The sequence below is a fragment of the Salvelinus fontinalis genome, chromosome 22, assembly GCF_029448725.1.
Source record: "Salvelinus fontinalis isolate EN_2023a chromosome 22, ASM2944872v1, whole genome shotgun sequence".
NCBI classification, from domain to species: domain Eukaryota; kingdom Metazoa; phylum Chordata; class Actinopteri; order Salmoniformes; family Salmonidae; genus Salvelinus; species Salvelinus fontinalis.
This window is the reverse complement of record NC_074686.1, coordinates 25,742,415-25,757,545: the sequence shown is the minus strand read 5'-3', so window position 1 is coordinate 25,757,545 and position 15,131 is coordinate 25,742,415. Positions and strand designations below refer to the sequence as shown.

General features: G+C 46.2%; 1 protein-coding gene across 6 annotated transcripts in view; it reads right to left on the bottom strand.

The window, feature by feature from the left end:
- The window catches only part of LOC129820105 (triple functional domain protein-like), a 113,161-nt gene that overhangs the window by 67,341 nt on the left and 30,689 nt on the right, over positions 1–15,131 (bottom strand). For 5 of the 6 annotated variants that reach the window (XM_055876972.1, XM_055876965.1, XM_055876966.1 and 2 more), the window contains exons 3-5: positions 7,544–7,618; positions 6,285–6,399; positions 4,556–4,748 (exon numbers count right to left, since the gene is read on the bottom strand). In XM_055876972.1, coding sequence (XP_055732947.1) covers positions 4,556–4,748; positions 6,285–6,399; positions 7,544–7,618 — 383 coding nt within the window. Of the gene's footprint in view, positions 1–4,555; positions 4,749–5,788; positions 5,898–6,284; positions 6,400–7,543; positions 7,619–15,131 lie in introns of those variants that run through there. The other variant, XM_055876971.1, reaches the window with a different exon arrangement.

The following is a 15,131-nucleotide window of genomic DNA, read 5'->3' as shown; positions in this document are numbered from 1 at the left end:
TCAACCAGGAGAATATCGCCGCCCCAAAGCTGAGCTGGAGGCAGCGAAAGCAGAGAGGCGGCGATATGAGGAGGCAGCAATGAAACAAGGCTGGAAGCCCGTAAGTCAAAACCAAAAATTTCTTGGGGGGGGAGGGGCTCTCGGGTAGTTTAGTTGGGTCAGTCGGGAGACGTGAGCCAACTTCTCCTGCTTATCGTAAGGAGCCGGTGAGGGCGGATTTGGAGGTGAGTGACGCAGAGACAGTAAAGGAGTTAATGGAGAAATTGGAGGAGAGAGTTATGAGGGATGTACTGGTTTGGTGCATGAGGCACGGCATCCGTCCGAATGAACGTGTTGGTGAGTTAATGTCACCGGGAACAGCTCTCCATACTCGTCCTGAGGTGCGTGCTAGCCGTCTGGTTAAGACAGTGCCTACAGCACGCACAAAGCCTCCTGTGCGTCTCCAGAGTCCTGTGCGTCCTGTTACTGCTCCTCGCAATAGCCCTGTGGTGCGTGTCCCCAGCCCAGTACCACCAGTGCTGACACCACGCACTAAGCCTCCTGTGCGTCTCCAGAGCCCTGTTCCTCCTCCACGCACTCTCCCTGTGGTGCGTGTATCCAGCCCAGTGCCTCCAGTTCCGGCACCACGCACCAAGCCTCATGTGCGTCTCCAGAGCCCTGTACGCACTGTTCCTTCTCCCCGTACTCGCCCTGATGTGCGTGCCCTCAGCCCGGTACCACCAGTGCCGGTACCACGCACCAGGCCTATAATACGCCTTGAGAGTCCAGTGTGCCCTGTTGTTGTTCCCCGCACTTGCCTGAAGGTGCGTGTCTTTAGCCCGGTACCTCCAGTTCCGGTACCACGCACCAGGCCTACAGTGCGTCTCAGCCGGCCAGAGTCTGCCGTCTGCCCAGCGGCGCCTGAACTGCCCGTCTGCCCAACGGCGCCTGAACTGCCCGTCTGCCCAACGGCGCCTGAACTGCCCGTCTGCCCAACGCCGCCTGAACTGTCCGTCTGCCAAGCGCCGCATGAACTGCCCGTCTGTACTGAGCCTTCAAAGCCGCCCGTCTGCCATGAGCCTGCAAAGCCGTCCGCCAGACAGGAGCCGCTAGAGCCTTCCGCCAGACAGGATCAGCCAGAGCCTTCCGCCAGACAGGATCAGCCAGAGCCTTCCGCCAGACAGGAGCCGCTAGAGCCTTCCGCCAGACAGGATCAGCCAGAGCCTTCCGCCAGACAGGATCAGCCAGAGCCTTCCGCGAGCCATGACCAGCCAGAGCCGTCAGCGAGCCATGACCAGCCAGAGCCGTCAGCGGGCCATGACCAGCCAGAGCCGTCAGCGAGCCATGACCAGCCAGAGCCGTCAGCGAGCCATGACCAGCCAGAGCCGTCAGCGAGCCATGACCAGCCAGAGCCGTCAGCGAGCCATGACCAGCCAGAGCCGTCAGCGAGCCATGACCAGCCAGAGCCGTCAGCGAGCCATGACCAGCCAGAGCCGTCATCCAGCATTGAGCCGTCAGCCAGCCAGGATCCGCCAGAGCCAGCCAGCCAGGATCCGCCAGAGCCAGCCAGCCAGCCAGCCAGCCAGCCAGCCAGGATCCGCCAGAGCCAGCCAGCCAGGATCCGTCAGAGCCAGCCAGCCAGGATCCGCCAGTCATTCTGGTGTTGCCCCTCATTCTGGGGTTGCCCCTCAGTCCGGTGCTGCCCCTCAGTCCGGTGCTGCCCCTCAGTCCGGTGCTGCCCCTCAGTCCGGTGGGGTTAATTTGGAGGGTGGCCATTTGGAGGAGGCTACCAAAGCGGGTATTGACAATGGTGGAGTGGGGGCCACGTCCCGCACCCGAGCCGCCACCATGATGGGGTCCACCCCGTACCCTCCCCTTTCTATTTTCAGGTTGTGCGGTCGGAGTCCACACCTTTGGGGGGGGGGGGGGGGGGTACTGTCACGCCCTGGCCTTAGTATTCTTTGTTTTCTTTATGTTTTTTAGTTAGGTCAGGGTGTGACAAGGGGAATGTATGTGTTTTGTAGTGTCTAGGGGTGTTGTATGTTTATGGGGCAGAGTAGAGTGGAGTTGTCTAGTTATGTCTATGGCTGCCTAGATTGGTTCTCAATCAGAGACAGCTGTCATTCATTGTCTCTGATTGGGAGCCATATTTAAGGCAGCCATAGGCAGTAGGCTTTTGTGGGTAGTTGTCTATGTTGTACGTTTGTAGCTTGGGTTTGCACTTACGTCTTTAGCTTCACGATCGTTTGTTGTTTTGTTTTCGTTTTGTAATTGTGTTCGTTACGTGTTTTTTCCCTCTTCTAAATAAAGAGATGTATTTTGCACACGCTGCGCCTTGGTCCACTCTCTCTCAAGAAGACGATCGTGACACTTACTCTGCAGGATTTAACTTCATTACATTATTGCCTTGCTCTGCAGGATTTAACACTATTACATTATTGCCTTGCTCTGCAGGATTTAACACTATTACATTATTGCCTTACTCTGCAGGATTTAACACTACTACATTATTGCCTTACTCTGCAGGATTTAACACTATTACATTATTGCCTTACTCTGCAGGATTTAACACTACTACATTATTGCCTTACTCTGCAGGATTTAACACTACTACATTATTGCCTTGCTCTGCAGGATTTTCAACAATATTACATAGAAGTTTACATAGAAGTAATCAAGCCTATCAAAAACAACTGAAAACAGCAGCTTGTGTGTGTCTGTGTGTCAAAACAAGCAGCTCCTAACAATACCCCATTGTGATTCTAAATCAAAAATGTAATACAGCAGAGTATAACAGAGCAGTAGACCTCCAACTGACAGTTAACACACACCATACCATGTTGCTGTTGGGTTTGTTCTGCTTCGGCTAAGGCACTGCTATTAAAATGCATTGGAACAAAAAAAGGCCATAATAAAACAATTAGGGCTGTCAAAGATAAGAGGCTAATAACATGTTATGGCACGGCATTTATAACGGCAGATGTTTTTACCATGCCGTTAATCGCATCTCCATTTCTTCAGCGCACAGACCCTTTTCAGTGCATGTGTTTCCACACTGACCTTTTAAAGCGCAACAAACACACAAACACACACACACACTCTTAATGCTGTGTGCAATGTGCACTCTTTCTCATTAGCTCTGTCTGTCTCTATAGATGTATTGGTTGTTTAGCAACAAAACTGACGCGAGCGCAATTTTGGGGCAAAACAGACTGGGTTGGCATAGATTGTTGGCAACCATGCTGTATTCGTCACCAAATGTTTATTGAAAACATAAATACACTTGCACAATTTGCGCTTGTTGTCTCTCAAATACATCGGTACAGTTGTTGGTTAGCTAGCTAGCGAATTTTAGTATTCACATGAAATAAGGCAAAACACATCAAAACAAGACATAGTATCAAGAGCAAGATACAGCTAGCTGAAACAAGCCACCTATGATTCCACACATGGCAGCTTCTTGTAATTGTTGCTAGCTATCTGACTGTTCAGAATCATAACAAAGAACGGCTTCTGGCCACATCAATGCGCACGCATCATTTTGGTTATAAGCCAACCCATATACTGTGGTACTTAAACACCCATTATGCACGCTGCTTTGAGCAACCATTTTTAAGGAAAGTTCAACCATTAACACATTCCCAGGCGTTTCTTTAGATAACAGTCAAAAAATTATTTGTACAGAAGTACCTAGCTAGCTAACCCAAATAATGTTTACAATGTCTGAATGCCTATTGATTCAACTAACTTACCACAATTATTTTAATCTGAACAGGAAATCCATTCCATTTAGCTAGGCTACTGTTTTTCATGTAGTTCATAGGTCAAAGGATTTAAGCAAATGATCCCAATTGTAGTACTAGCAGCTTGCGACTAGTTCATGTTGAAGAACATGGATATGTAGGCTAGGCTAGATAACAGTTCTGATATTTTACATGAACTCAGACCTGGCTGATCTGTTGTTATTGTTTTCTGTGGAATTCATAACATTGTTGGACAGGTTTAAAAGCTTTTTGGTCTTTGTATCCATAGAGCCAGTTATTTTTTCCAATAATCAAACCTCCAATCAGAAACAGGGAGAACGCTCATTTAGAATGCCTGAAGCTTTAACAGTGTGTGTGTGTGTGTGTGTGTGTGTGTGTGTGTGTGTGTGTGTGTGTGTGTGTGTGTGTGTGTGTGTGTGTGTGTGTGTGCACGCAAGTGTTAAACTACAAAAACATTGATAAGAAGTAGAGGGCCTTAAAATATTGGGAGCATTAGGCCTAATAGCTAGCTGTATGTTAGTGGCTTTTGTGTTGCGTATGGTAAAAATGCCATTAAAACATTCTGATACAAATGATTTTATGTTTATTTAATAATATCAAAATATAGTATGCCTATAACTCACTGCACTACTTTTTATTAGGTCAGATTTGAGCTAATTCTAAAATTGTGATTAATTATGATTAACTAATGCCATTAACTACAATTAATTATTTTAATTGCTTGACTGCCCGAAAAAACTATATGAACCTCAAAATCAAGTTTGAGGCATACCAAATCTCTGCAGTTGAACAAAGAAAAACAGTCATTTTACCTCAAATTCGAACTTGGAGCTGCCGAAGTTGGTGCGTTGTTTCTGCCAGAAGTTGTCTGGTTTGATGATGAGCGCTATGTGTATACAGCAGGGGAACGACTCCTGGAGAATCTTCAGTAGAGGTTTGATACTGTCCCATTTACTGCCTCGCATGTCTACTATGACTGTGAAGCCATGCTGGATCACCTCCTCACTGGACCGGGGGAGGGAGGAGGAGGAGGAGGGAGGGGGTGGAAGGAAGGAGAGGGAAGGTGGTAGCGAAAGATAGGGTGGAGGGAGGTGTGAGGGAGAGAGAAGGTAGGAGGGGGAGAGGTGGTAGCGAAAGAGTGAGAGTGGGAGGGTGGGAAAGGGGAGGGGGCAGAGAGAGAAGTGGTAGAGCCAGAGGGAGGAGGGTGAGTGGGAGGTAGAGAAAGAGTGGAAAGGGAGGAGGTAGGGAGAGAATCAAAACAAACCATGAGATGGAGATGACGCATTTTCTGTACTGTGAAAAGCACATATAGCATGCACTACGACTCGCGCACAGACGCGCGCACAAACACACAACAACAGTGATTTCCAGCCAGATTTGAAAAATCTGCAACCTAACACTCAGTATAACGACCAAAACAAAGCAGAAGAGACTGAATCCATCATCAGCATCAAGACCGTAGTTTAACTAATCTTGTCCCACTGCACCATACATCCTGCATGGCTAGTAATAAACAGCCTCTAGTCATCCCACCCTGTCTTTTCCTCTATTCCCTCCCTCTGCGCACCACAACACTCAGCCCCAGAGAGTTATATATCTCTCTCTCTCTCTCTCTCTCTCTCTCTCTCTCTCTCTCTCTCTCTCTCTCTCTCTCTCTCTCTCTCTCTCTCTCTCTCAGGAGAATACTCACTCTCTGAAGGATCTATCCTTCATCTCTCTCAATCCCTTATTCCCTCCTAAGACTCTATTTCTGGATTCCTTCTCTTTCTATCCATCCTTCCCTCCTCTCTACATCTGTCTGTCTGTGTGTTTGTCAGCTAAAGACAGTCTGCAGATGTTGTCCAGGTAAACTAACAATAAAACAGAAACTCTGACTCCCTATACACTGAAAAGAGAGAACACACAAACACAGAAATAGATTCTACAGAGGATAGAGTGAAAAAGCTGAGAGAGATCTACATCTCATTTACATAGAGAGCGAGAAGAACCATTAAAGAGATTTTTAATGAGGAGAGCGATACGATGGAGAGAGAGAGGAGACGTACCTAGAAGGAGACAGCAGCAGCGTAGACCTACTCAAACTTAGCCAACAACTATTACTGAGCAGATACAGCAACCGTACCGCCTCTGTTCACACACACCTCCCCGCACATGCGCTCTCTGTTTTAATCCCTTGCTGTCTCCCGCTCTATCCTCTTCCCCTCACTCCCTCCTTTTCGTTTCCGACTCCCTATCCCTCCCTCCTCCTCGGTCTGACTCTCCATCTCTTCATCCATCTGTCTCTCCCTCTCTCTAGTGACAGTGTGGAGGAAGGGTTCTTGGCAGCAGAGGAGCTGCAGCAGGTATTCTGGCCCACAATATCGCTCTCTTTGTTTTCATCACTCCATTTTTCTCCTCCTCCCTCCCTCTCTCCCTCCCCCTCTCTCTCTCTCGTGTTTGGTTAAAGATCTGAATCCAATAGACTAAACCAACCATTCAAATATACACACAATATGTACGCATGCAGATACTGTACACACACAAAGACACAAACAAACATACTTGGGGATGCCAGCGAGGTACGCTATGAGTCTTCTGAGGTCGTCGGCTCGTATTCTGTCGTGGTTACTGCGTGAAGGAAACGTTAACACTGGACCTCCGCGTCTGTCTCTGCCCCCTGGAACACACAGGATAAAACAGTCAGCTTAGAGAGTGAACACACACACAGGATAAAACAGTCAGCTTAGAGAGTGAACACACACACACACACACACACACACACACACACACACACACACACACACACACACACACACACACACACACACACACACACACACACACACACACACACCTCTGCCTCCTGGTGAAAATAGACTGAAACAGAGAGTTATATTCCCATGAGTATGATCATGGCCACAGTCAGTAACAGGTACTCAGGGGAAACATGATTTTTATCAGGAAAACTATATAGCAGTATACAGAAATATAGAACTATTTCTATAGAAACCCTGTAGTCATTTCTTTGACTATATCAATGTGTGTTATGTAGACCTAATTGTATCTGGATACACAATCTATACCACCCTCCACCCTCACCTTTCTTCATATTTCAATACCTCCCTACTCATTTCCTACACCACCCTCTTCCTTTCACCCTCCCTCCCTCCCCCAACCACTCCTATCCTTTCAAAGCCAATTACTTTCCAAAATGCATTGATGGGAAATGGTTATGACAGACAGTAACTAATCACTATAGCAACCACTCACTCAGACCCTCCTCTCTCTTCCTCTCTTTATTTCTCTCTCTGAGTCATACTTCTGTTTATTATGGTCTGTCAGTGACCTTGGCCACACACAGTCAGACAAAAGAGAAAGAGGAATAACACACAAACACACTCACAAACACACTCACAAACACAAACACATTTGTTCCTCCTGCTTCGGCGTGATGAGAAACATTGAACACTAAAATAGTTGAGAGCTGGCAGGAAGAACAGACGACAGGTCAAAGGTCAAGTGTCTGGGGTCTGACCTCTCAGTAGCCACGGGTCACATCTATAATTACACACACTCAGAGAGAGAGTGTACGTGTGTGTAATTCCATGCCTGGGAGCTGTAAGTGTGTAAAGCTCTAAGTAGCCAATGTGTCATGTTCCATTAGCTTTGTTTATGAAGAAAGAAACAAGGAGGATTCACACACACACACACACACACACACACACACACACACACACACACACACACACACACACACACACACACACACACACACACACACACACACACACACACACACACACACACACACACACACACACCTGATAGGAAGGCAACTTTTTCCTTCAGAATAGGCAACACCTCCATCGCTCTCATGTCTTCATTTCTGCGAAAACCTGGAGAGAGAGAGAAGAGAGGGAAAGAGAGAAGGAATGGCAGAAGGGTTAGGATTGAAAATCACATAGAAAGATGACAGAGCAAAAGTTTTTTTTTACAAAAACTCACAATGTTCAAATCGTCTCTTCTTCCTTCGAAAGGATTCAGGGAAAAAAGGCCTAGTTTTATCCACCTTCTTTAATAATTCAAATGTCGGAGTTTGTATTTCTTACTTGAATATAGGGAATAGGAGGTTGATTATGTCAGCATCATAGTCGAAGAAAGAACAAGTTTTCAGAATGGGAAACAAAATAACCATAAGCTGGCGCACACCCAGAGAAAATGATTTGATGTAGAGGTGCTGACTAAAGGCGAATAAACTAGAAGCTATTCAAATAAAGAGTGGCACACTCCATATATAAACTCCCAGTCATCTACTGGGTAGATCGCCAATGTTTCAGCATCAATGTGTCTTCTTCAGGGCAATGCCGTGAATGCTTGAACCAGGTTATGTCGACAAACAGTGCAACTAGTACAACCAATGACAATAGTGAGGGGTGTGTAATAACCACTAAGTTAATTAGGATGAACTGAATGAAACAGACAAAAAACAACAGTTCACGGCACATTGAACACATTAGGCCACTGTCATCAAGTAGAAACATAATAGAATATTGTACATAATATTAGCATCAACATACATCATTGCCCAATTCAATTTCACATAGAAATTCAATTGTTTCCCATTTCATTTCATTTTTTTGTTACATGTAATCTTTTGGTTCAACCATAATGCATAATAAGTATCATCAACAGGGGCAACTTGTTCATAAAAGAGAGAATTGTTCATAAAAAGGGCCTGAGATTAAAGTCAATATTCAGACCACTAGGGGTCAATGTTTTTAGACAGGATATCCAGTAAGCCTCCCTTTGTAGTAGTAGAATCTCACACCATTGATTTTGTCTGGCTGGATTAACTGTTGGAGAGTATAAGACAAGAACACGCACACGCACGCACGCACGCACGCACGCACGCACGCACGCACGCACACACACACACACACAGAGGAAGCAGTGAGGCTATAGAAATAGGAACTCCCACTGTAACAAAGACCTGTTTTCAGGTTAGAAAGGGAGGTGTTAGCTATAGGCAGTGTATTCCTGGTCATGTGTTGACTGAATGAGACCACTACCTGTCCTTCACTAAACCGTCAAATATAGCCTCATCATATCCCGCAGGAGTGGGGCTAAGACTATATGATGGATTTTTTATGCCAACACAGCCCTTCTCCCCTCTCTATTTCCCTCCTCCCCTCTCTATTTCCCTCCCTTCTCCCCTCTCTATTTCCCTCCCTCCTCCCCTCTCTATTTCCCTCCCTTCTCCCCTCTCTATTTCCCTCCCCTCTCCCCTCTCTATTTCCCTCCCTTCTCCCCTCTCTATTTCCCTCCCCTCTCCCCTCTCTATTTCCCTCCCTTCTCCCCTCTCTATTTCCCTCCCTTCTCCCCTCTCTATTTCCCTCCCTTCTCCCCTCTCTATTTCCCTCCCCTCTCTATTTCCCTCCCTTCTCCCCTCTCTATTTCCCTCCCTTCTCCCCTCTCTATTTCCCTCCCTTCTCCCCTCTCTATTTCCCTCCCCTCTCTATTTCCCTCCCTTCTCCCCTCTCTATTTCCCTCCCCTCTCTATTTCCCTCCCCTCTCTATTTCCCTCCCTTCTCCCCTCTCTATTTCCCTCCCTTCTCCCCTCTCTATTTCCCTCCCTTCTCCCCTCTCTATTTCCCTCCCTTCTCCCCTCTCTATTTCCCTCCCTTCTCCCCTCTCTATTCCCCTCCCTTCTCCCCTCTCTATTTCCCTCCCTTCTCCCCTCTCTATTTCCCTCCCCTCTCTATTTCCCTCCCCTCTCCCCTCTCTATTTCCCTCCCTTCTCCCCTCTCTATTTCCCTCCCTTCTCCCCTCTCTATTTCCCTCCCTTCTCCCCTCTCTATTTCCCTCCCCTCTCTATTTCCCTCCCTTCTCCCCTCTCTATTTCCCTCCCTTCTCCCCTCTCTATTTCCCTCCCTTCTCCCCTCTCTATTTCCCTCCCTTCTCCCCTCTCTATTTCCCTCCCTTCTCCCCTCTCTATTTCCCTCCCTTCTCCCCTCTCTATTTCCCTCCCTTCTCCCCTCTCTATTTCCCTCCCTTCTCCCCTCTCTATTTCCCTCCCTTCTCCCCTCTCTATTTCCCTCCCCTCTCTATTTCCCCCCCTTCTCCCCTCTCTATTTCCCTCCCTTCTCCCTTCTCTATTTCCCTCCCTTCTCCCCTCTCTATTTCCCTCCCTTCTCCCCTCTCTATTTCCCTACCTTCTCCCCTCTCTATATCCCTCCCTTCTCCCCTCTCTATTTCCCTCCCTTCTCCCCTCTCTATTTCCCTCCCTGCTCCCCTCTCTATTTCCCTCCCTTCCCCCCTCTCTATTTCCCTCCCTTCCCCCCTCTCTATTTCCCTCCCTTCTCCCCTCTCTATTTCCCTCCCCTCTCCCCTCTCTATTTCCCTCCCCTCTCCCCTCTCTATTTCCCTCCCCTCTCCCCTCTCTATTTCCCTCCCTTCTCCCCTCTCTATTTCTCTCACTCACTCTTCCCTCCCTTCTTCCCTCTGTCCCTGCAGACTCATACATCTGTGTCCTTAGAGTTATCGAGGACAACACACCCATACAGAGAGAGAGAGAGAGAGATGATGATGTCATTACTCTCTTTTGCAATGTCACAGCGCCTCACAGAGGAGTAAGTGAGCACAGACACACACCCATTATACAAAGATGCGTATATCGTGTAGCTAATCCTGGGCCATACATTTAGAGCTTGGGGGCGAGTACACACACACACACACACACACACACACACACACACACACACACACACACACACACACACACACACACACACACACACACACACACACACACACACACTTGATCGGACACTGATGAGAAGTGTGTTAAAATGGAGTATATGAAACACTTAAAAAAAAAAAAAAAAAAATGTACAAAACAGCTCAACAACTGCCCAATAGTAATCGTATTTCACCGTATTTTACAAGTAAAATGGCTTTTTATGTGCATTTGCACAGTTGATTTCTGTCAATTGCTCTGTGACGGCACTTGGGGAACCTCAGGTAGCCTAGTGGTTAGAGCGTTGGACTTGTAACCAAAAAGTTGCAAGATCGAATTCCCGAGTTGACAAGGTAAAAATCGGTCGTTTTGCCCCTGAACAAGGCAGTTAACCCACTGTTCCTAAGCCGTCATTGAAAATAAGAATTTGTTCTTAACTGACTTGCCTAGTTAAAAAATGTATTGACCGTAGTCGGCATTAATCACCAATGATTTTGTTCTCAAATCGATAGATTTTTTTCTCAAGTAATGACAACACATTTGATTTGAGGCTAGCTTGCTAATGTCTCGAGCACGGGGCACATCATTACTGAAGGCTAGCAAGTTGCTCATCCCTGTCAATTTGAGTCGGATCAAAACAGCGAAGGCGTCTGCAGCAATATGTGTCCATTATATAAGGTTCTGGTATCGAATACGTGACAGATATTCGTCACTTGTCCGGGTAATCTTTCATCATCTGTCTATTCGCCGGTATCAACTCCTCTACTTCTGCGTGACCACTAACGGCACAGATTTTTTGAAATCAGGGGATTTATGCATTCTTCATTCTGAAGGCATGTTCCCTCACTATATGATAATGATATTCTAATATGCATTAGGTACTGTCAAGTTAGTTAACTACGTACGTTTGTATTCTTGATTTGTTGCCCATTGTTCCATCTATTTGGATACTTGCTGCTGTTGAAATTCTAATTATAGGGATAGACTGGCTTTCGGTGTAGAGTTTGGAGTCCATGAAAGTAGTGAGAGTAAGGACACAGCAAACTTTATTCTTAGTACCTCTACCTTTATATCCTCCCCCAGAGGGGGGTGTGTGTGTTCAGTACTCCCAGTAAACACTGTTCCTCACACTGTGTGTGTGTGTGTATTCAGTACTCCCAGTAAACACTGTTTCTCACACTGCATGTGTGTATTCAAATTGGGAAAAAAGTTGGAAAATTGCACCCACAGAGAGGGCTGCTGTGTTTCTATCTCTTAGGAAATTTTGCAGAATTTTGTTTTTTTATGTGTTATTTCTTACATTATTAGCTGATAATTTTTTTCAGCCGGGAAGAACTATTTGATATCAGAGCGGCGGTAACTATTCAGCACTACCAGCATTACGACCAGGAATACAACTTTCCCGAATCGGATCCATTGTTCGTCCCCCTATGGCAATTGAACTGATTCCAGAGGCCGATCCAAAACACCGCCGGCGGAGGAGAGGTACTCAGCGTGGTCTTCTAAACTGACTTAGGAGGTACGCACACCACCCACCACTTCTGAGTATATTACTCACTAATAGTCTCTGGATAATAAAGTTGACGAGCTCAGGGAGAGGATTTCTTTCCAGAGAGACATCAGGGATTGTAACATACTCTGTTTCATGGAAACATGGCTCTCTCCTGATATACTGTCTGAGTCCGTCCAGCCAGTTGGGTTCTCAGTTCATCGCACAGACAGGAATAAATATCTCTCCGGGAAGAAGAAGGTATGTTTCATGATTAACGACTAATGGTGTGATTGTGATAACATTCAGGAACTCAAGTCCTTTTGTTCACCCGACCTAGAATACCTCACAATCAAATGCTGACCGTATTATCTCCCAATAGAATTATCTTTGGTTACAGTCACAGCCGTATGTGTATCCGCCTTCTAGCCGATACCACGACGGCCCTCAAAGAACTTTACTGGACTATATGCAAACTGGAAACCACATATCTTGAGGCCGCATTTATTGTAGCTAGAGTTTTGTTTTGTTGTTTTGATCACGCGGACTGGGATATGCTTCCTGTAGCCTCCAAGAATAATATTGATGAATACACTGATACGGTGGCTGAGTTTATCAGGAAGTGTATAGGAGATGTTGTACCTCCTGTGACTATTAACTACCCTAATGGATAGATGGCAACATTTGCGCAAAACTGAAAGCGCAAATCCTCACATTTAACCATGACAAGGTGACTGGGAAAATGGCTGAATACAAACAGTGTAGTTAGTCCCTTTGAAAGGCAACCAAACAGGCAAAACGTCAGTATAGAGACAAAGTGGCGTCGCAATTCAACGGCTCAGACACGAGACGTTTGTGGCAGGGTCTACAGAAAATCACAGACTACAAAGGGAAAACCAGCCACATAAAAGACACCAACGACTTGCTTCCGGACAAGCTAAATACCTTCTTCGCCCGCTTTGAGGATAACACAGTGCCACCAACGAGGCCCACTACCAAGGACTGTGGGCTCTCCTTCTCCGTGGCCGACGTAAGACATTTAAGCTCGTTAACCCTTGCAAGGCTGCCGGCCGAGACGCCATCCCTAGCCGCGTCCTCAAAGCATGCGCAGACTAGCTGGCTGGAGTATTTACGGACATATTCAATCTCTCCCTATCCCAGTCTGCTGTCCCCACTTGCTTCAAGATGCCCACCATTGTTCCTGTACCCAAGAAAGCAAAGGCAACAGAACTAAATGACTATCGCCCAGTAGCACTCACCTCTGTCATGATGAAGTGCTTTGAGAGACTAGTCAAGGATCATATCACCTCTACCTTACCTGACACCCTAGAACCACTTCAATTTGCTTATCGCCCCAATAGATCCACTGACGATGCAATCGCATTGCATTGCACACTGCCCTATCCCACCTGGACAAGAGGAATACCTATGTAAGAATGATGTTCATTGACTCTAGCTCAGCATTCAACACCATAGTAATCTCCAAGCTCATCATTCAACTTGAGGCCCTGGGTCTGAACCCTACCTTGTGCAACTGGGTCCTGAACATCCTGACGGGCCGCCCCCAGGTGGTGAAGGTATTAAAAAACACCTCCACTTTGCTGATACTCAACACTGGGGCCCCACAAGGATGCGTCCTCAGATGAGGGCCCTGGGAGTGTGGTGCCAGAAAAATAACCTCTCACCCAACGTCAACAAAACTAAGGAGCTGATCGTGGACTTCAGGAAACAGCAGAGGGAGCACCCCCCTATCCACAGACAGGACCGTAGTGGAGCAGGTGGAAAACTTTAAGTTCCTCGGTGTACACATCACAGACAAACTGAAATGGCCCACCCGCAGAGAGTGTGGTGAAGAAGGCGCAACAGCGACAGCGCAACCACCCGAGCCACTGCCTACTCACCCCGCTATCATCCACTAGCACATTAGAGGCTGCTGCCCTATATACGTAAACTTGGAATCACTGGCCACTTTAATAACGGAAAAATAGTCACTTTAATAAGGTTGACATATTTTGCATTACTCATCTCTTATCTACATACTGTATTCTATCCTATTCTACTGTATCTTAGTCTATGCCGCTCTGACATTGCTCGCCCAAATATGTATATATTCTTAATTCCATTCCTTTACTTTAGATGTGTGTGTATTGTTGTGAAATTGTTAGCTATTACTGTTAGATATTACTGCACTGTTGGAGCTAGAAACATAAGCATTTCGCTACACCCCCAATAACATCTGCTAAACATGTGAATGTGACAAATACAATTTGATTTTCAGTACTCCCAGTGAACACTGTTCCTCACAGTGCATGTGTGTATTCAGTACTCCCAGTGAACACTGTTCCTCACACTGTGTAGCTCATGATCATGATGACGTCAGTTGTATCATACCTTCTCCACTTATATTAACAATGTATACTTCCTGAAATGTCTTTATTTAGGAAAATAAAAAAATGATCAACACATGTATCTTTAAGACCAATCTTATATTAAATTACCTTTATTCCATATTCCATACAAAATAGATACCTTCGTATGGTGACAACAGGGGAAAGAAAGAGATGAGAGTGAGAGATGCAGGGAGAGACACATAACAACAAAATGATCGATGGAACTGATGTTCTTTCCACTGGGAATGACGAGACACAAGTTGCCTAGTTAAATAAAGGTAAAATAAAACAACGAATAAATAAACTGGTGGCATGGGAATCAATGCGACTGAGTGCACTGGCACTGCACTGCAAACAGTGTACATATGTTCAGCATTTTACGGCATGTAGCTATCCTATGATGTTGTTTTGCAACAACTTGTTCTGTTTGACCCAATAGCCCATTTTGGATCATTTACAGACGTCCAACGAAAGGGTGATAAAAGCCTATATCCTTCACTCATCACAGAAATGTGCCGATCATGGCAGCTGTCTTATCCACGGGAGGTGGTGGCACCTTATTGGGGGGGACGGGCTCGTGGTAATGGCTGGAGTGGAATTAGTGGAATGGTATCAAACACATGGTTTCTATGTGTTTGATGCCATTCCATTTGTCTCATTCCAGGCATTATTATGAGCTGTCCACCCCTCAGCAGCCTCCACTGGTCTTATCATAATAATAACACAGTCATTTTGTCATTTTAAATATGAGATTTAGGGATGGATCGATCAGGAGATCATGGAACAAACACACG